At 35.8% G+C, this 23,346-nt stretch overlaps 1 protein-coding gene across 1 annotated transcript; it reads right to left on the bottom strand.

The window, feature by feature from the left end:
* Nucleotides 1-1,533: 1,533 nt before the first annotated feature.
* On the bottom strand, nt 1,534-23,296 carry Riok2 (RIO kinase 2). Its single transcript, XM_042690957.1, has 10 exons — nt 23,198-23,296; nt 20,363-20,501; nt 18,918-19,034; nt 17,237-17,412; nt 14,807-14,895; nt 12,735-12,926; nt 9,694-9,786; nt 7,827-8,330; nt 5,489-5,585; nt 1,534-1,802 (listed from the first exon to the last, which is right to left on the bottom strand). The coding sequence occupies exons 1-10, from the start codon at nt 23,261-23,263 to the stop codon at nt 1,638-1,640; spliced, it is 1,638 nt and encodes a 545-aa protein (XP_042546891.1). The 5' UTR covers nt 23,264-23,296; the 3' UTR covers nt 1,534-1,637.
* Between the last annotated feature and the right edge of the window lie 50 nt (nt 23,297-23,346).

The raw sequence follows: 23,346 nt of genomic DNA, 5'->3' as shown, positions 1-23,346 counted from the left end.
CTTTGACTAAGTACTTTTTACTTCTAACATTATAAGTATATAAACAGAGAAGCTAGACAGGGTGGTTCACATCTACCATCTCAGCTACTCTGGAGGTAGAGAGAGGTGTGAACAATCAGGTTAGAAGCCAGCCTGGGCAAAAAGTTCACAATATTTTTCTTTCAGGTGATTGTTTCTAACACATTTATAAGATTATTTCTTTGTTGCTTTGTATGTCCCTCCCCCATGGTATAACCCCTGCTTTCACTGTATTTGAGGTTGGTATAATTTGTGGAGGGGAAGGGAAAAAACAAATCGTTTAAATAGGGATACAGGTGGATCCATTGCAATAATGAGATGTACAAGTCATTATGTGGAAAAACGAACTTTACAACTTTGGTGGGGGTAGGAGGATTGGGTGGGAGGGGGCCGGGGGAGGATGGGAAGGCATGGGAAGGGGAAACAAAGGAGGCTACAATGCTTGATAAGAAATGTACTCATTATCTTGCCCATGTAATTGTAACCCCTCTGTACAGTATTTTCACAATAAAAATATTTTAAGAAGTTCACAATATCAAAAAATAAAATTGGCATGGTAGTGTATACCTATGATTAACACTGGATAGGAGATGAAGTAGAAGGATCTTTGTCCAGGCTAGCTCAGGAAAACAACTGAGACTCTATCTGGAAAAAACACTAAAGCTAAAAGCAGCCAACGGAGGTGCCTTAAATATAGAACACTTGAATAACAAATTCAAGACTCTGAGTTCCAACCCCAGTATCACACACTCACATACACATACATACACTTAAGTATGTCTATACATATATATATATAGATTAAAAAAAAATATATATTTCACTCCTCATTTCAACTCCTCCCACCCATCATTTACTTTTCTGTTCAAGCCAGTATGAAGCTGCTAACTATCAAAATTATAACGGAACTAGTTCAAGCTTCTGTTCTCATGACCACACTGCCTATGTAAACAGCATCAAGGAGATTATAGGTTCACCTATTATGAATTATCGATTATAAATGATCAGTTTACCCTTACTCACAAAGACTAAAAAATCAAGACATTCAATTCTCCCAAAGGTCAGGTAGAAGGCAAAAAATTGCAGAATGTCAGAAAGACAAACTGTCATTCTGGTAGCTATGCCAGAGTGCTTATGATGTGTTCATGATTCTAAGTGTTTCATGTGCACTGTCTCATGTAATCCTCAAAACAAGTGTACAAAGTAGTTACAAATTCAATGTTAACATTAAGTCAGGCTGACAGAGAGAAAGAAATATGATCTGCTTTAAGTTGCTTTTACTATTAAGTAAAAAAAGTGGTGTGTCAAAACCAAGCAATCTACTGATTTGTGGTAGAGAATAAAAATCAAAAACAGGACACTAATATGGTGATACTCAGATTTTTTTATAATATGCAAATACCCCTAACAAAATTATTTTGAAAAAATTACTTTAAAAGATTTACCAATTACTTTGAAAAAATGGATTGCTTAGCAGAATCACTTATTGAAAGACATATTGAAAATAAATCAAACTTACAGATGAAAGGTTTATTTATTTAAATACTGCCCTTCAAAGACCAAAGGTAGTAGAGAATATACATGAACATATATATGAAGCACTCAGTATCTTGACTACATTATTCTCCCCAAAAGCTAGCTGCGTCCAAACTTGATTTAATATTCTGCATATTTTCTCTACGCTGTTTGGTAAATATATTAGCTTCTCCTTTCTGCAATCGACGTCTGGCAGCTGACTTTTGCTGTTTCGTCAGCTGACGTTTCACCTTCAGTTTTACCAGTTCCTGGAAAGATTTGGAAAATGGTCATCATTTGGAAATGGGCAGAAATTCACTTAAAACAAAAATTTACATTATTTATTTCTTTCAAGTATATCTGTTAAGAAGCACAAAATTTAAAAATTCCTATATGACCCCCCAAAAAAACAGAAGCTGATATAAAATTCAAGAAGCCAAGTTCCTAGCAGAAATTACAAAGATTACACAGCAGAAAATGACAGCACAAATTAACAATTGTTTAAACAAACCACTACATTGCCCCCTAGTGTCAATCATGAAAGCTGAAGAAAAAGCTGGAGGATTGAAGCTATTCCTGTTTTCTAGGTAAAAATGGACATGATTTTGTAACAAAAAAAATATATATATTTTCGAAAGCATTAGCTATTGATAATTTATGTAAGAATGCCTTAACAACTTAAGCTGTATAAATGACCTGAAGGTAGCAGATACTCACAGACTACTGTCGATATACTTTTCTAAATATGTAACATACTTTGTCAAGGGCTGGAGATGTGGCTCAAGTGGTAGAGAACACCTAACGAACTTTACAACTTTGGTGCGGGGGGGGGGGGGGGGGGGGGGGCTAGGGGGGATGATAGGAAGGGATGGGAAGGGGAAACAAAGGAGGAGGCTACAATGCTTGATAAGAAATGTACTCATTATCTTGCCCATGTAATTGTAACCCCTCTGTACAGTATTTTCACAAAAAAAAAAGTGCACAGTGCTGAGTTCAAACTCTAGTTCCCCCAACCATCAAAGACAATAAATTCAAATGATTAGTAAGAAACAAACAAATGATTTGTAACAAACAAACAAAGTCAAATGACTTTGAAATCTGAAATATTCTGTTTGTAATGACCATTTCCTTCTCCATTAAGAAAAGAATTTATAAATGATGAGTCTGGCTCAATGGCAGTGACTGCTTAGTATTTGAAGACATGGGTTTGATTCCAGCAACAAAAATTACCAACAAATTGGAATTATAAAATATTTCAAGGGGGAAAAGTCATTTCACAAAATCTGTCGTACAGTTTCCAAAACAAAAGTCATCAAGTCAATGGGGGTAACAATGTAAAGTTTTTCACTTTTTTTCTCTTTAAATACTGGGAATTAAACTCAGCCCCCATGTATACCAGGAGAAGTGCTCTACCATTTGGGCTACACTTTTAGCTCCTCCTTAAAACAAAATAAAAATCCTCAGTTTTGGAGATAGGGTCTTCATACCTTTGTCCCAGTTAGCCTCAAGCTCACGATCCTCTGCCTCCCCAGTAACTGGGATTACAGGTGTGTACACCTAACTCTCTTGAGGAAAAAAAAAGTTGACAAAAACCTCAAGAGAAGTCAGGTGAGATGAAATGTCTGTTAATACTAGCATTCAGGAGGCTAAGGCCTGAGATTCCAAATTGGAGGTCTTCCTGGGGTACACAAAGAGACTCTTGTCTCAAAAATAACTCTTTTCTTTAAGAGTAGTGATAAAGATTTTTTTTTTCCAATGATCAGAAAAAAATTCTCATGCTGGGCTGAAGGGATCTTTTTTTTCTCCCTGTTTAGAAGGTGAATTTATATTTTATAATGTAATTCATAAAACTCAAGGTATAAGAGTTAAAGACTTGGCTCACTCAAACTTTTCAGTTCATGTCTCTGGCTGTAAGAACAATGAATAAAACATGAAAACGCAATTTTATCCTTGCCTTACTGTCATCATCTTCATATACAAAGGAAAACAAATTACAATTTAAGAAAGCAGAATGAATTAAAACTCTAACTTTAATTATAATCATTAATTTTATACCATTGTAATGAGATAAAAATTTGTTTTGATTCTGAGAAATCAAAAAATAAATCCAGTAACAAGTGAAAATATGGGCCAAGAATGGGCATGTAACTAACTGTGAGAAATACATACAAAAAGATAGGTTGATGGTATTTAAGAGGGGATTTTATTAGGGAATAGACCAGTTCTTATGCTTCTAAACAAAGACACTACTACTTGAGCCATGTCAGAGTCAGTTCTGCTTTTTTGTTTTCAGAGAGTCTCAGGGCTTTGTCCAGACTGGTATCAAAGCACAATCCTAGCTGTCTGTCAATTACCTGGGATTAAAGGCATTTAATTATCACCATGCCCTGCAATAGATTTTTTTCTTTAATGTAAATACTTCACAGATTTCAATTTTATATTCAGAAAAATAAAGTAAATTACTAGACTCTCAGGAAAGAGTATATGAAAGTCAACAACATTTCTAAAATCTCATGTATTGGTCTGACATATTGTAAATGTTTCTGCTAGCGAGTGAAGGTCCCAGAACTAAAAGTGGGATGCATTACAATTTTACCTGTGCTGTTATTTTATCTTGTTTTTGACAGGTATTTTTATATGAAATAGAAGGAAAAAGCCAATAACACTAATTATGTAATTTTAATATTAAAAGATGCTGCCTTTTCTTCCCTTTCTCTTTCCTTCTCTTCTTTTCCTCCCCATCCCTTTTCTTGTGTGTGTGTGTGTGTGTGTGTGTGTGTGTGTATGTGCGTGTGTCTGGGTCCTGAACTCAGGGGCCTGGGTGTTTATTATCCCTAACCTTTTCTTAGAGACTAGCATCTACCGCTTGAGCCACAGCTTTACTTCTGGCTTTTTGATGGTTAAATGGAACTAAGAGTCTCAGGCAGTCTCCTGCCTACCTATCTTTTCGAATGGTGATCTTCAGATCTCATAGGTATGAGCTACCACTGCCTGATGCTTTACTTTTTTAATGTTGAGCAGAAAATAATTTTTAAACAGCTCAAAAAAAGTGTGATTTCCAAAACAAGACTTATGCTGTAAGCTTACATACTAGCTTTGGGTATTTGTCAAAAGACAGAAAAGTAATAAGAAAAGAAAGAGTAGTTTTGCCAGAGAAATTACAACACTTATAAATTGATGTCATCCTATGTTGCATGCAGGAATGACCTCTATCTTCATAATACTGTTGCCAGGGAGAAGTAGAAGGGTTAGTGCTGCCACAGGCCAGTGGGATGTGTTTTATCTGTAAAGTGATTCTTACTTCTGGGTAGTCCAGAAAGAAGTTGCCTGATACAAATGGGCTAGAGATATGGCTCAGGTGGTAGAGGCCCTGCTAGAGAGTGGGAGTGAGAAGAGTGGAGGAGGGAGAAGAAAGGAGTAGGGAAGATGAGGAGGAGGAAGAGGAGAAGGAAGAAAAAAGGCTGGCTCACATACAAAATCTCCTCAGTAGGAACTAGAGTACTTTTGGAAGCTATTGTAAGTATCCAAAGAAACCAATAAAAACTTGAGATCCTCACATTTTAACTGTCTAGTTTTATAACAAAACAGTAGCGAGGGACATATATTTTCATATTTCAACCTACTGCTATAACAAATAGGTAAGAATAATCACATAATCTATCTGGGTCTCAATTTCCTCAATGTTAAAATGAAGAGACTAAATGGGAATCCTCAAAGTCCATACTAGATCTAAAATACCTATGATTTATCCTTCAAGTTACTTATATGTTGCCTTCCCTGAAATATTTGAGGGAACCTCAAAAGTGGATCCTTTTTCCTACATTGGTAAGTTCATACCTATTATAATTTTACAACACTAACCTGTCAGTTTCAAATGTCTGAGTATCTTATAATCTTCCCAGTACCCAAGGCTACAAGCAGTGACCTAGTATTTGGCACATGTGTGAATACTTACTGGAGGAATTGTTGAACAGCTCACAGCACTGCCTGCAGAAGTAACACTCAGAGTTCTTGTTCTATACTGCTTAATACTTGTCACACTTTCTTGATCTCTAAAACAAAATTTAAAACCCCACAATTTAACAAGTTAATTTCATAATATAATTAATCATAACTGACTAAATTATTTATTTGACAAAGCTTACAAATACCTGAGGAAAATCATTATATTTAAAATTTCTATGAAGGTAAAACTATATATAATTCAGATTAATATATTAATAATTTTTATTTTTCAACACTGATAGTATAGTCCCTATCGAAGTCCCATGTCTTGTTTGCAAAACCTTATTTATAAATCTCTTTCATGATCTATATCTGAGACATTTTCTTGAAACCTTACTAAATAAATCATAGGAATAGTAAGAATATAGATAACTTCTTTTTTCTTTTCAGACAGGGTCTTAAGACCTCTAACTCATGAACTTCTTGCCTTGGCCTCCCTACGTATTTCAAGTATGGAGAAGCATCAAGCCTAGCCAGAGACAGTATTCTTAAGTTTGCTTTATAAAAATATTGGAAAAAACATGGAAGCAAATTTATTTCTCACATTGTCTAAGATTTTACTATTTATTTACTCGAGGTTTTAATATACATGATGTGTAAGAAGTCTCAGACAAGAGTAATATTCAATATTTTTAGCAACGAGTTTTGATTCTATATTCAGCAATAAAATTCCATGTTGAGAAGACCAGTAATGAAATTTTGTTGAACATGTGTACAGAAACTGCAAACAATTTATCACTTGCTTACTTTGCTTAAAAGACTACCTATCTCTACACAGGTTTCTTCTAACACTGTGATAGTTAAATTTGTATGTCAACTATACTGGGTCACAGGATGCCAAGTATTTGAATATATATTCTGGGTATGTATGTGAGAGTGTTTCTGAAGTGGCAGAACTGCCTTCCCCAGTGTAGGTAAGGTATCCAACCCTGAAAGCAAAATAAAAGAGTTCGGACATCAGAAGTCTCCTGACTCTAAACTTTAAACCTACCCTAATGGCTCTTTTTGTTCTTAGACTTTCAAATCTGGACTAGAGCTATACTATTTCCTTAGTCAGGATTCCAGCTTGCCGATTGCAAATTCTGGCATATCTCAGCCTAAATATGGACCAATTCCTTAAGATGAACCTAGATTTATAATGGCATGGCTTACAATCTTTCAATTTTACAATTATATGTGAAGGTAATAAGCATGTGGTAAAACCCATTATTCCGAAGTTTGATCTTTTCTTGGGCTAACAATATGTGGTTTGAAACTCCCTTGAAATACTAGAAAACAGTAAAGCCACAGAGGCCAATGAGTTATACCATCAGGGTAAACAACAGATACTCTCTGTAGTGTGTTTTCATAGCTCAGTCACGCTATAATATTTGGTAGGTTAGGTGAATTAAATGTAATTTTGACATATTCAAATAATTGGGCTGCAAACCCACAATAAATCTATTGGCTTGTCTTGTCTGGAGAACCTATAGTCACTTACTCAAAATTTGGAACTACTGCTACCCAGTTTTTCCTTTTACACTCTGCTTAAGTTTATTAAACACAGTAGCCCTAAGGTTGAAGATATACACAACTATAAGCAAAAGAAACAATAATTTGTATGTTTTGCTTTATAAAAAAATGTAAATCTAAAGGCAGCCTTAAGATACAAGCCTGAAGACATAAAATGCTTAATAAACATACGATTGACTTATTTGGAGATAAGTAAAACCACAACTGCATTAAACTTTATTTTGCTAATAAACTATCCAAAATTTAAAAATTGTTGGGACTTTTGGGAATTTAAGCTGAGCCTAATTCATTAGCATTTTCAAAACATTCTTAAAACACAGGACCATTATTTAATTTTAGCTGTATATGAACAAAATATAGATGGCTGAAAATACCAGAGAAAATTCACTGTAGGTATTTTACATAGAAAGCAGATTCACTGCATAATTGATGTACTTATAGGTCTTTATAAAATTCAAACACACTTTAGATATGTAATTATGGAACCTGATCCACTTAAAAACTGATTATCAAGAGACATTAATTCAATGAAAGCCCCAAGTTTCTAGTTAAAAGAAATATTTGAAATTTAGCCAACAGGCTATTTCAAATTCAATCAACAGTAAGGTAGCTATGTTAAGTTTTAACACCAAAGGATTATTTGACTTTCTCTTTACCCATAACAATGTCAGAATATAACTGTTACATCATTTTCTTTTAAATTTCAAACTAATTTGCCAGAATAAAAGAATACTGGTCTCAAGATTAAGTCAAAATCCCTCAACAAGAATCTCTACCTGAAAGGCCTGAATTCTTTGTTTAAGGATGACAAGGCAATCAGACGGGGGCATTCATCTTCATATTCTTCAAAGCCAGCAGGGCATCCTTGACCTGTATGACCATTCTGTATGCTGTCATTTTCTGTTCTGTTCTTCTCAAAACACTGACTCAAAGAATTGTTTTCTACACTCTGCCCTTTTATTTCTTGTATAGCTTCAATGAATTCAGTCATTTCAAAATTATGTGCATTAGCAGTCTCCTCTGATATGTCTTCCTTTATTTGTTCAAGGATTCCTGATGAGCCACCTATCTCATCTGCAGAGTTCTGTTCACCTTCAATTTCTAATCTGCACACTGCTGCTTTCTCCAAACCTTCTTCATCTGACAGTGAGAACTCAGACCCCTCTTCTGTCTCAGTCTTTTTCTCATCCGGACCTACTGGATGTAGCAGTTCATCATCTGCCTGCATTTCCTTTGTGTAACCGCTGGCAGACACCTCCACATCAAGAGAATCTTCCCTCCTAGGAAAAATAAAGTGTGAAGCATTTAAAGAGAGAGAAGACACTGAGATGGATGTTTACTATTTTGTTAAATTCTCAAGTGATTCAATACTCTAAAACCTTTTAAATAATTTTCTTTAATTTTTTTTATTATCTAAAGTATATAAACATAAAAAGTTTATGCTGGTTGTCATTTTAAGAATAACATGAATAAAAAGCAACCTATAGAAAAAATATAAACTTCAGTTATAGAGAGAAAAATGGGAGAAAACAAGGGAGGAGGTAACAATGTTTGACAAGAAATGTACGTATTTCTACCATGTAACTGTAACCCCTCTGACATCACCTTCACAATAAAATTTAAAAATAAAAAAGAAACTTCAGTTATAGAAAACTAAGTTAATAAGTATTACCTGAGTAAATTAATTTGTAAGGGAGATAAGATTTCTTTTAAGATTATAAAGCTCATTTTAAATCAGGAAATACCTTAAAGTATTTAAGACAAATAAAAAACATTAGCTTAAAAAAACCGCATGTGATTGAGCCAGGTGCTGGTGGCTCACGCCTATAATCCTAGCTACTCAGGAGGCTGAGATCTGAGGATTGTGGTTCAAAGCCAGCCTGGGCAGGAAAGTCCGTGAAATTCTTATCTCCACTAAACCATTAGAAAACTGGAAGTGGTGCTGTTGCTCAAGCAGTAGAGCACTAGCCTTGAGCTGAAGAGCGCAGGGACAGCGCCCAAGCCCAGAGTTCAAGCCCCACGACCGACAAAAAAAGAAAAAGAAAAGGCATGTGATTATATCCCAAGAATCAATTAAGTTTTGCTCTAATTATAAGGAAAAACTCATATTTCAATGAATGTTTCAATTGATTCCTTAGGAATACGTTACTAATACAGCAACAAAACAGAAGAAAAGATTCTTGAATTTATAAGAAATAAGATATAATCCACCTGAAATTTAGTATCTTTAGTATCTTAGTGGACTAAAAGGTATTTTCAAGTTTTCAATTTTCAGTTATATGCTATGTAGCAAAGATATTAAACTGTGATTATAGTGAGTGAACACCATGAGTTGTTAACTTTTAGAACTAAACTAATTAGTTAAAAACCTAAAAGCAATGCTGAACTGGGCACAAGTGGCTCATACCTGTAAATCCTAACTACTCAAGAGGTTGAGATCTGAGGATCAAAGTTTGATGCCAGCCCAGGCAGGAAAGTCCGTGAGACTTTTATCTCCAATTAATCACCAGAAAACCAGAAGTAGAACTGTGACTCAAAGTGGTAGAGCACTAGCCTTGAGTGAAAAAGCTTGGGGACAGCACCCTGGCTCTGAGTTCAAGCCCCATGCCTGACAATTAAAAAAAAGCAATGCTGAGTACAAACCTGATATCATTAAATGTTGGATAAAGTTCACTCTCATAGCTGAAACGTTTTATGAAGAAATCTCTAATGCATTTAACATCTCTGTCAAAATACCTGCAAAAACAAAAGATTGTTTTTTATGTCATCTTTTTGTCAGTCATTCTTTTCCAAGTTGGCCAATGACAGTATCATTATTTGCAAATATTTCTACTCCTTATATCAAGATGAAAGATGTTACACAAAGAAAAGACATAGCTGGTAGCTAAGCCTGTAATCTCAGGAAACAGAGAATGGGAAGATTGTGGTCTGAGGCCAACCAGTGTAGGAAGTTCTCCTGGCTTTGTCAACCAATAGCTGGGTCTGAGTTTGCCAACCCAGCTACCATGGAAAGTCTAAAATATGTACACTAAGGTCCAGTTATGTGCTTGGGAAGGAAGCAATAACCTATCTCAAAATTAACTAGTGCAAAATGGACTAGTAGAATGGCTTAGAAGTAGAGCAGCTGCATAGACGGTGCAAGGCTCTGAGTTCAAATTCTATTACTGAGAAAAAAAGTATGAATTAGTTGCCAGTATGTTTGAATTTTTTTAAATAAATAAAAAAATTCTCTAGGGCTAAATAGCTGTCAATATTGTTTCTATGGTTAAAAAAGTAAAGGTTTCCTCACATTATTAATTCATATTAAGATATGTGGTGAGTTGGAGGAGGGTATGAACCCCAAGAAGATTATGAGGTCTACAGTTTAGACCTAATTCCAATTGTCTGGCTGTGCTTCCCATCAGTAACACCCAATATAGTTTCCTAGGAAACCGGGAAAGATGAAGATAAAGAATTTAGGACAGGATGGCACAGAACTGATTGTCTTTATAAAACTTTTTATCAATCTTTATCAAAGATGAAGTTTGGAATTAGAAAGTCAAGTGTTTTTTGCTCTCTGGACACCCTGAGGGAAAAATCTTAATGATTACCATTTTATTTATTTATATATATAAATATATATACATATATATATAATACATATAAATACACAAATATATTTTTCAAAACCAGAAACATATGGTTATTTATATATTAATCTCTAGCACTTAAGCACAACTCCTATGCCCCAGTACAGACTCAAAATGTCTCCCCCAAAGAACAACTCAACATAAAAAACTGCAATGTCATAATCTGTTATCAATCCCTAACTTTGGCTGCTCCTAGTCACTGTTCCTTTCTTCTGTGACTATGCTGTTCCATGTTAATAAAAATGTTGATCAATCAAAATAAAAAAAGTACTGACCACCAAATGCTAGTCACTAATCTTTTAGGATTGTTTTGTGGGAAATATTTTTTAAATCACATTTCCTTCTTGGGACTAAATTATGTTTTCTAATGGAAACCAGAAGGAAGAAAAGCTTCAGTTAACATACACTGTTTCAAGTTCAAACTCTACAGAAATAAATGCAAGAATGAAGATTGTATAAATGGTACCATTTGTTACGTTATAAAATAGTTTCTTATAAACAGGAAGAGGAAAAAAAACATTTAACTTTAATTTGATTACACTCAGTTGCATCATGGAATATAAGCAAATAAAAAAAGGAAAAGGTCCTATTTCATAACTTGACTAGCTTAAATGGTTGTTATGTGAAGAATATGAATAGTACAGAATACAAAAATGAATTTGTCCTGGGTTAAAGGTGAAATTTTATGTGAATTCATGTCTAATAATAAAATACAAACTAAAAATGACATGAGATTATTATTGTCTTTACATTGAGTCCTGACTCACAACTTTTACTAAAGCCAGGCAAGATTAAGTTAGGTGTGGTGAAACTCTCTCAAAGGAAACCATGGAGGGGCTGGGAAGGTGGCTCAGTGGTAGAGCGCTTGCCATGAAGCCCTGGGTTCGATTCCTCAGCACCACATATGAAAAAAGCCGGAAGTGGCGCTGTGGCTCAAGTGGTAGAATGCTAGCCTTGACCTGAAGAGCTGAGGGACAGCGCCCAGGCCCAGAGTTCAGGCCCCAGGACCAGACCCCCCCACAAAATAAAAAAGAAAAAAAAAAGGAAACCATGGAATAGAAAAGGGGGAAAGTAAATGTAGGTGGTAGTCCTCAGGTTCTTCTCCATGTCCCTATTTCTCAGTAGGATTTCATGTTTTAAAAATTCACTTTCCTGGGGCTGGGAAGGGAGCTCAGTGGTAGAGTGCTTGTCTTACATGCATGAGGCCCTGGGGTCAATTCCTCAGCACCATATAAACAGAAAAAGCTGGAAGTGGCGCTGTGGCTCAAGTGGTAGAGTGCTAGCCTTGAGCTGAAGAGCTGAGGGGCAGCGCCCAGGCTGAGTTCAAGCCCATGACAAAAAAATAAAAAATAAAAAAAATTCCGTTTCCTGCCAGGTGCTGGTGGCTCATATCCATAATCCTAGCTACTTGAGTCTGAAGATTGCAGTTAGAAGGCATCTTGAGCACATAAATCTAAGACTCTTTTCTCAAAATAAACACAAAAAAGGCCAGAACTAGAAATGAGGCTCAGATAGAGCACTAGTCATATCAGTGAAATTAACCCAGGAACAGAAGGCCTCAAGTTCAAGCCCTAGTACTAGTGCATGTGAGTGCACACATGCGCACACACTCATACACACCAAAATCAGGTTTCCACTTTGTCTGAACAAAGGATTCTATGGCTAACAAAATTTGACTTGCATATCTAATCATAACAGAATAATTCAATTTCTTTTGATGTCATATTGATGGTATATAAATAAAATAGATGACCTATCAATTACTTCAGATTCCTGATATACAGAGCATGCTCAATGAAAAGGTTTTAAAAATGGGATCAAAGTACAGCCCCCTCACTTTCAAATACTAAGGAATCAAAGAATTCTCTTCTGGGGAGAATGTCAGGAGTTCAGTCTTCTTTAACAACAACAACAAAAAGTTTTAGTAACATTAAAACTAACCTTCAAACCAGTTATTGACCCAAATGATAACATTATAAATTAGAAAATCATGACTAAAACATGATTCTGTCACACACAAACACATGTACATTTGGCATCAATTTCACCATATACCATTCAGCATTGGGATGGGAAGTTGAAACCATCTGTGGAAAATCAATCATGGTGATATGGTCATCTTTATCCAATATGAGATTGAATTCATTGAAATCTCCATGAATCAGACCGTGATTTGCAAGTTTCACAATGAGTTCCATAGCTTCATCATACACCGATGCAGGATCTTCAACATGGTGAATCTGACATCTGAAAGTATTTTTACATATAAATAGGTCATAAGTATTCATAATAACTTATTTTAATAAAAGTATGTAGGTATATGTAAAAAAAATTTCCTTTTTTTCTAGGTGCCAAGCAGTTCCTCATTCCAACAGAAGACATAAAATTAAAAAAAAAAAATCAGAGTTACTTCTGTATCTTCTTTCTGTTACCACCTCCTTTATCTTCCTTACAGTCAAACTCTTGTTATAATTTCCTTCCATTTACCATGTCTTTCCTCCTACCTTCTATGAACCCACTGTAAATGAACAGGCTCTTATCTACATCGTCCCAATTAATTGTCAAATTGCCAATGATTTCCATGTTGCTAAATCGAAATTCTCAGTTGTCTTCATTTCTAGTCAGTTGATTTCTGGAATTCTCTTGAGATACCTTCCTTACTAACTCTTGGAATAATATTCTCTTCATGTTTTCCTCTTTCCTCATCAACTATAACTTAGACCAAATGCCTTATTGTCATCACTGATTCCCCAGTTCCTTCATATTCAAATCCAGTTCCAAACAACTTAATTTGGTCCTTGCTGCAGCATATATCTAGAACTTGACCACTTTCATCACCTTCATGACATTGGTAGAGCTACAATCATCTCTTGCTTAGGTTTTAAGAAAGACTCCTTCCAGCAATCAGACTGACACTATTAAGACATTCAATCATATCCCTTCTCTGTTCAAAACACTTCATGGCTTTCCATATCAAAATTAAAAATTCCTTACAAGCATCTACAAATTCTTAATGAGGTTATTACTTAACAAACGCCCTACCTACTGCTTTTTTCACTTTTTAGTCATTCAGGTCAAGCTACACAGGCCTGCTCCTACTCTAGGCATGGCTGTAAACAGAATCTTATCCTATAGTTTTCTTCACTTGCTGTCTGTTCTATCTGGGATATTCTTAGAGTCTTAGACATCTGTATAATTTCTTTTCAATTTCCTGAACTGAGAAGGTTTCACCTTTTGATACTTCTTCTGAGGATCCTATATAAAACAGCAATCTTCTATATTTCTATCTAGTATTTCTATCTAATTTTATGCCAGTTTATTCTTATGCATATTATTTGCAGATATACCTGCTATATGTGCTTTGTTGCTTAATTTCTTACTGATCGTGTCTCCTTCTATCAGAAGGTAAGTTGCACAAGGGCTCGGTTTTTTTCATCACTGAGCTTTCTTAAAAGTCCTTGAAACGTAACAAATCTTTAATTAATATTCTATCAGGGAATGAGAAACTACAAAGTCCTAACTGTCAAAATGAAATTTGAGTCTTCCATTTAAGAGGAAACATCTTTACATAATTTTCAGATTTCCCAGAAGTGATTATTATTATTATTACTTAGGTGTGTGTGTTGGTCCTGATGTTTGAACTCAGGACCTGGGTGCTGTGTCTCTGAGCTTTCGTTTTTTCCCTCAAGACTAGTGCATTACTACTTGAGGCATAGCTCTATTTCTGGCTTTTTGGGGACTTAACTGGAGATAGGAGTCTCATGGACATTTCAAACCATGATCCTCAGATCTCAGTCTCCTGAGTACCAGGATTAAATTTTTTTTTATTAAGATAAAAGGAACCTCAAATTAATTTATTAGAACTTATGGTTTTAAGAATAATTAATACTGGGGCTGGGAAGATGGCTCAGTGGTAGAGTGCTTGCCTTGCATGCATGAAGCCCTGGGTTCAATTCCTCAGCACCCCATAAGCAAAAAGAAAAAAAAGCCAGAAGTGGCACTGTGGCTCAAGTGGTAGAGTGCTAGCCTTGAGCTGAAGAGCTGAGGGACAGTGCCCAGGCCCAGAGTTCAGGCCCCACGAACGGACCCAAAAAAAAAAAAAAAAGAAAAGAATAATGAATACTTACAGAGGATAACCATTTATGAGCTCCATGACTACTGCATGGCGATTGTAATCAACTGGCTTGGGAACTGGAAATTTCCTGTCATGTAATGCCTAAAACAGCAAAACAGGAGTAAGTTAATAAAGAGATCATTACTTTTTAAGAACAATAAAAATGAGTGTATTTTCCCACACTAGAACAAATGCCCATATATTTGACAAAAGCCCTTTATAAAATTGCATTTTAACCAAGTATTGGTGGTCATGCCTGTAATCCTAGTTACTCAGGAGGCTGAGATCTGAGGATTGCAGTTTAAAGCCAGCCTGGGCAGAGTAGCTCCAATAAACCATTCAAAAACCAGAAATGGTGCTGTGGCTCAGGTAGTAGTGAGCTAGCCTTGAGAACAAAGAGTTTCAGGGACAGCACTCAGGCCCTGAGTTCAAGCCTTACAACAGATTAAAAAAAATTACATTTTATATATGGCGATCTATATATAGCTTATTTTTACTCACCATAAAAATAAGTAGTAACAAATTTGAGACTAAAATCTGTTTGAATCTACTTTTCATCCCAAGAATTTATTTTTACTAAATATTGTGCACTCTGTAAGAGTTGTAAAAATGAGTGCAAAATGTTTCTGTTCTCACGGTTTCTTATGTTTTCTGCTTTGTTTCTGCCATTGGTTGATATATGCTTAACATATTCTAATGGAACAAACTGTGATTTAGTTATTAGTCTTCTAGCACAGTAGGAAACTGGGTATTCCAAAGGTCAAGCATCTTATTTTGTACACCACCGAACTTTTTATCCAGAGCACACTAGGTAATACAAAGCTTAAGTTATGAACATATATACTGTACTGACCTGAGTCAAAATTGTTTCAGATCACTCATATATGTATATATATATATACATATATGTAGTATATTATTATTATATATACAGCATATTATATATATAGTATATTGTTTCAGATCACTCATATATGTGTATATATATATACATCTATGTATATATATGTATATACATAGATGTATATATATGTATATATGTATATATACATATATGAGTGATCTGAAACAATATACTATACATGAATGATCTGAAACAATATATATATATATCATTTTGATTATACTTAATTTCTTCTTTCAAAACCCCTTTTATGCTCTCAACCACTTGGAATGCTAGTATTCCTAAGTAAGTCTTCATCATTTATGCATAATTGCTAGTTGTCTTAGCTCTTGTTACCATACTTAGTCTATCAATTAATAACAGACTAAAGTATCTATGCCAGTGCACCATTTAAAAAACTTACAATGGATGTAAACATTGAATTCACTCTGAACTTTCCCTGGCTTTCAAAACTCCTTTTCATCTACTTGTCTAGTCCTCACTCTGTATTCACTCAATACTGAGGTATGCAGTCAGGGAAGTTACTTTACTATCACCTATACACACAGGTTCACCTCCATTCATGTCATTACCCATACTAGTTCTTCTGCAAAGCACAAATCACACCCAAGCTGCAAAATATCACTCAGCTCCCGATGACTTTATGATGACTTTATGGTATCTCCCTTCATCAACTTTTCTACTCTACTAAGTGAAGTTTCTCTAAACTCAATGTATAATATTTTTGAAAAAAATTCTTTGTTTTATGTGTGTTTATGTTATCTTCCCAACTTTAAGATACACACTATGCTGGTTATTCCTCTGGAGTCACTCCTGTATATTCCATATACAGTACCCAATTTTAAAAGGTGTTTCCTCTGCTATCCACCTTTTGTGGACAGGAAGTGACCTATTCTCTATTCCCCAGGTTTGTTTTGCTTCAAAAGGGTTGTTTTCCCAATGCAAACTGGTATAAACATGCCTCAGAGGCTTAGCAGCACATGTTAACTTTAAAGATTGTCAATATTTGTCTAGAACTTATATTACAACATAACTTTCAAGTCACAGCTTTGAGGATCCCAGTTAGGAATGTCTTTCCTGGAAATAAAGCTGTGGCTCAAGTGGTAGAATGCCAGCCTTGAGTGAAAAAGCTATGAGATAGTGCCTAGGTCCAGAGTTTAGGCCCCAATACTGGTGCTCGAACATATATGTGTGCACCCCTGCCCCAAACATATATGTATATACAAATTCACAAATTGACCTTCCATTATGTTTAAGAAAAAGGCTAATCAACCTATTGGAGACACTAAGGTTTCTAAAGATGATTATCTGGTGTTTTCTATTAAAAATTGACACATATAGCTACATGTGCTGAATAACTTTTACAATTCATATTTGTATTAATAATAACAACAAATACCTTCACTAAAAGGTGAAGAGCATAAGGTAATCAAGAGTTAAGAGTGACTACTATGGACTGAGTCTGAGGTTAGGGAAGTACTTATTATTAAGATATTTCTATTACTTGGTTAAGAAATGTAAAATCATTAAAACACATACCTTCATATATGCAAATTCCTTCATGGCAGAAAGGCGAGATAAATAAAGCCAAGACACACTATGCCTATGTTTATGGTAATCACGCTTGTTTTTCAGATTGCGAAAGGAGGTTCTTCCTAATCTGTGAAGCTTTAATGCAAATTGCTGTCCTTCTTCATTTGCAACAATGTAAATATCTAGAACCAAGATTTTGAAAGGATCATTATTATGCTTCTGCCTTTATTGCAGTGTTAAAATAAATTTAACTTTACAGGCCTTCATACTTATCTGGTATCTGTCGTCTTTCCTAGTAGTGACCCTTATTTGGCAAATTTTTTTTTAAATTAATAAGTTTTTTTAAATTGTGAAGATACTGTACAGAGGGGTTACAATTACATGAGCAAGGTAATGAGTATATTTCTTAGCAAGCATTTTTGCCTCTGCCCTTTAAGTTACAATTTTACTTTACAACCCAAATGACAGATTAACTAAAAAATTAGACATGCAATATTTCAAAGGTTATTGCTTCTAAACAATCAAGAGAGGAAATATCATCTAATTGTTTCTTACTGTTCTGTGAGGACTTTTTTTTGTTTGTTTTTTGTTGGTTTTTTTTTTTTTGGTCATGTCAGGGATCAACCCAAGGCTTTGCTCATGCTATACTAGTGCTTTATTACTAAGCTGCATACTCAGAACAAGACAATTGATTTAATTTATTCAATTCAACTTTTTTGATGACTAATAGTTGTCATAATCCTATTAAGGATCAAATAAGTAATGTTAACTATCCAAATAAGTTGCTATTTGTAATGTTCTAATTACTTAGAGGAAATTCAAGTTGTACATGTCACAATTTATCATTACTGATAAATTGAAGCCCTAGCTACACTGTAACTACCAGGGAACAGGGTCTTTAAAGAGGCTGTTAAGGTTAGGTCCTAAAGGCAAGGCTCTAATCTAACAGAACTGGGTCCTTACTAGAGACATCAGAGAAACAGAGAAGGCCATGAAAGAACACAATAGCAAGGCAGGTGTTGATAAGCCTACATGATGACTTTAAAGAAATCAACCTTGATCATAGACTCCTTAATCTTATAACTATCTACTGCTATCTCTATGTATTTACCTCATAAGTGTGATTTTTTATTATTTCCATGTGATATACATTTTCAATTGCTACAAATGTACAATTTATGAAATATAAAAGAAAAAACAAATTACGTGTCTTTAATTCCCAGTTCCTGAATGGGACCAGAAATGTTTCTTCTCCATTTCTCCCTCTTTTAACTCTGTTAGATTAAATTAAGTCCTTGTTAAAACTAAAAACAAAACAAAAACACCACCAAAATAACAAATAAAGTATTTGCCAAAGAGCTGAGTATTCAGAGGAAAGTAAGGGCTTTTAGGTGGTGAAACAGTGGGGAAAAAATGTACACAGCATATCTGAGGCCTGTCTCCATCATCAAAGGAAAAGTTACAGGAAAACTAATTCGTGGTATAACTGGATTCTCAGTAACAAATTTATGGAGATAATGATAACCTACTAAACAAATGGTAGGTTCCTAAACTGTACTGCTTCCAATCAAGTTTCTGAGTTACTGTTTAGTTGGAAAATATGTAAGCACTGAGAGAACAACACTTTCTCAATGGTAAATATGAACTAAAGAAAATGCTCTCAACAGCACTAATAGGACTTACTTACCAGATTCTTTACCAACACCCATCTGATTTCCAACAGACTCGACTATCTGTCTAGAAGAAAGTGTTTTCAAAGCTAGGTAATCATAGCCTGCGTTTGTCAACCGATAGCCCTGGACAGCTAAACAAAAATCAAATGACAAAGACAATGTTTTAGTTATATTGCAGCAAGAAGACCTATCAATTCAAGTAGTTAATGTGTAAAAACAAAATAAAAGGTAGGATAGCTTAGATGAAAAATGATACAGTACCCAGACTTCCAAGTTTTTTATATTTTTTTCCTGTTTTGGGTGTTATCCACTTCATTTTCTTTTTTGGTGGGAGATTAAACCCAGAGGGCTTTTACCACTGAGCTACTTTCCAGCCATTACTTCATTTGTCTTTTTTATGTACTAGTCTGAATTCAGAGCCTCATACTTGCATGTCTTGCTTGCTCAGCTGAAGCTCTTCTGCTTGAGTCCTATCTCCAGACCTGCTTTAGGCTGGGTAATTTTTTTCCTTTGTGCCAGTACCGAGGCTTGAACTAGGGCCTAGGCACTGTCCCTGAGCTTCTTTTGATCAAGGCTAGTACTCTTAATCACGTGAGCCACAGCCCTACTTCTGGCTTTTCTGTTTATGTGCTACTGAGGAATTGAACTGAGGGTTTCATGCATGATAGGCAAGCACTCTACCACTGAGCCACATTCCCTAGGTTGGGGAATTTTCAAACTTCAATTCTCTGGATCTCAACCTCTGGAGTAGCTAGAATTAAAGATGTAAGCCAGTGGCCTCTGGCTCCACTTCATTTTTCAAATAATAACTTGATATTTAAAGGACTTAAAAAATTTTAACATGCACATTAACAAAAAAGAATGATAATAAGTTAAAACATTTTTGATCTGGGATATAAGCATTAATGGGAAAAAGCAGACAAATAGAAGGAGGGAAGGCAAATACAGACAAAATACTTCATATACATTTGTGGAAATGAAAAACAGCAATTTACTGAGAACGGTTCCAAAGGAGAAAGTGGGGAAAATGGAGAATGGCAGAAGAGGGATGATCAAGAAGCACTGTATATATAAATGAACTTGTTAAAATGAAATTCCCTTGAACAACTGATGCAATTTTTTAAAAATCCACCCCTTTTAACTCATAACAAAAAAACTCATTCCTCACCATAGACAGTTTAAGTAGCTCTGCTCTAGTCTTATCACAGACTGATTTTCCAAAGGTGGTAGCAACAATATCTCTATCCTGCTTATTCTTCAGCAACAGAATCTTGTTCTTCCTTTACCACTCCCTTTGATCTAGATGGGCTTGGTGGTTATTTTTGACCAACAGAATATGCAAAAGAATGTTGTGTCAGTTGTGTTTTACTAGGCTGGCGACTTCTGTTTCTTGCCTTTGAATGCCAGCTCTAGGGGAACACAACCAATGAAATTTAAAAATGGTCCATCAAATACTTACTTTTGGTACGTTCCCAAGCTATCAGTTTATGTTTCACTAATTCTCTTAAAACTTTGTTACAGCCTCCATGTTTCAAGCTGGCAATAGAAGCAATTAAACTGCAGGGAACAATTTCATGATTCTTCATACCCATTTCAACCTGAAATTAAAGGGATCATTTTAGATTCATAATTAGGACAAAGCTAGCTTTGTCTATCAAAACCTTGCCATGAAATTAACTTCTCCTTGAAACATTCCTGACCATGTAGTTCTCCAGTTTAAGTCATTGTCCTTCTGCTAACATGACAGAAAGTACTGATGCCAGGACAGCTAGATGACATGATTTCATGGAAACAGTATAATCTGTCATCTGTTGCTGACAGAAATATTTCTCCCTTCTCTAATAATATATTTCAAATTACAATTTGATATACACGTTAATCAGTTATATTCATTGACTCTCTACTTCAAGAGCAGGATCATGAGTGCTTAACAAGCACTATGGCAGATATTAAAATACTTGATATCTAAAGATTTGCTTAAAAAAATGACAAATTTCTTAGATATTCAAGCAGATGTTTAAGAGAAAGTACAGTACGTAGGCATTGTGCTAGGGATTACAGAGGATTAAAAATGAAATTCTTTCCTCCTAGATAATTAAAACAAGAATATACCTGAGAAATTCTCTCAAGAAAGATGCAACGCATGAGATTGACTTTGAGGACATGAAGGAGAAAGAAGATAAAAGGAAATCAAAGAAATAAAGGTAAAGACAGACAGAAATGGCACATACATAAGTATTGAGCAGTGTAAGTAGTTCAGATAAGATGGCATGCAGAATTCATGTAAAAAAAGCCACAAGATACTTGACTAAAGAGAGAAAAGACTAAAATAAACACTAAGGATTTTTGCATTTTATAGTGAAGAAAACAAACTTTTGGAGATATTTAGGAAAAGGAGATACATGAACAGTATTATTTCTAGAACAATAATTTAGCAAGAAAAGATAGGCAACAGAAAAAAAAAGCAAAAATAGAGGGAATATAAGTTGAAATGCTTAAAATTATTTTTTAGAGGAGTTTGGGAAAAAATAAAGTGGGTAGAAAAAGCTGATAAATTTGTTGTGAGCACATAGTCAAATGAAGACACATGAAGGGAAATTTAAAAAGTGTCTAAATTAAGGAATGAAGTCATCATTAGAGGAAAACATTGTCAATTTAACTTGACAGAGCAATGTAAGAGTTAATACAATCATAAGAGGTAAGTAGAAATAAAAGGAGAAATAATTTTAGAACAAGTTCATGGGAAAAGCTAAGGACAGCAAGTGAAGCACTGGTAATTGATTTGATATAGGAGGCAAATTGATATAAAGAAGAAAGATGGGGCCAAGGAAGGAGAACAACATGGATGGCTAAAGTTCGACTGTGAATGAGATGTTACATTAAACCAGATCATCCTGAGTACGCTTCAAAAAGAATTTAAATACTGCAGTTAGTCTTGGAAAATAACTTATCACTTTAATGTCCTGACCACCTAACTTTACACTTACAAACTTAACTCCTTTTCCATGCTTTGGAATAGTGAATATGTTGAAGAAGCATAGAAGAAATTTATCTTTTAGAAGTGATAGTAACTATTTTTGAGAAGCCCAGGTGAACAGAGTGCTGGTGGCTCCCATCTATAATCCTAACTACTCAGGAGGCTGAGAATTGAAAACCACAATTCTAAGCAAGCCTGGACGGGAAAAGTCCCTGGGAGGCTCTTATCTCCAATAACCACTTGAAAATCAGAAGTGGTAAAAACAAAACAAAACAAAAAACCAGAAGTGGTGCTGTGGCTCAAAGTGGTAGAGCACTAGCCTTGAGCAAAAGAGCTCAGTGACAGCACCCAGGCCCTGAATTCAAGCCCCAAGACAAAACAAACAAACGAACAGATAAAGTGTAGAATCTACAGGGGAGAAGAAAAGCATGCTACAAATTCAGAATAAATTTATATTTTAGTTTAATCTTAAAATTTTGCTATTTAAGACACATGTCAAAACCCAAAGCCTTAAAATACATCTGGTTACATGATTACACAAAATAGGTAGTTCTCATCACGTGCTGATTTATTCCACAACTATCTAGATGTACGCATTGATCCTAAAGTTATAAGACAAAAGGGAGTAGGGAAAGGGGAAAGAAAGGAAGAAAGAAGAAAGGAGGAAAGTAGGAAGGGAGGGAGGGAGGAACGGACTGAATCTGGTTAAAATAGTAAACTGACAAGATTCTTGTATCCAAAAAGTTTTCCCTGGCGACCCAAAGACTTTTTCACCATCACCATCCGCCAGAGGCACACATTCTACTTCATTACCCTTTGGCGTCTGGGTAAGTCGTAGTGATAGTTCTTAACAACTCATCTATTAGTTTGCTGGGTGGTTCAATTCCTCCCCTCCCTCATCTCGTTCAACCGTGGGAACCTGACCATTTCCTCCCCCCCCCCCCCCCCGAGCGAATCAGAAGCAGCAGTGCAGCGGTGCAGCAGGAGCACGGCCCGGCCCAGTCGGCTGAGAGGCACGCAGCCTGAGCCACTGAGCTGGTTCGGGGGCCAGGAGTCAGAGACGCCGCAGAAACGCCGGGCCTCCCGACCAAAAGGGGAGCAGACGGGAAGGAATCGGGGAGCAGGCCTCGGGCCTGTGGGAGAAATAATCCTAAACGACAGCTTTTAAAACTCGGGTCTCTGGGCAGCGTTTTCCCGAAGCGCTGGCCTTGTTCCAGGCAGAGAGGACAAGGAGCCTTCCGCCCCCAGCAAGGCCGGGGAGGGACGGGAAGAGACTTGGGGATGGACAAGCGAGGAGGGGAAAGGTGGGCCTCCTACCGCGGTCAAGACCCTGAAGTCATCTCGGCTCAGGTACCGGAGTTTGGCCACATTGACCTTCCCCATGGCTGCCACACGCAGCGTCCCCGGGCCTTTCACGACAGCAGGAGGGAGGACCAGAGGCCGCTGGGTAATTTCACGAACTTTAC

The sequence above is a fragment of the Dipodomys spectabilis genome, unplaced genomic scaffold (assembly GCF_019054845.1).
Source record: "Dipodomys spectabilis isolate Male_0828 unplaced genomic scaffold, ASM1905484v1 ptg000140l, whole genome shotgun sequence".
NCBI lineage: Eukaryota > Metazoa > Chordata > Mammalia > Rodentia > Heteromyidae > Dipodomys > Dipodomys spectabilis.
The sequence above is the reverse complement of the archived record's forward strand: the minus strand, read 5'-3'. Positions and strand labels throughout refer to the sequence as shown.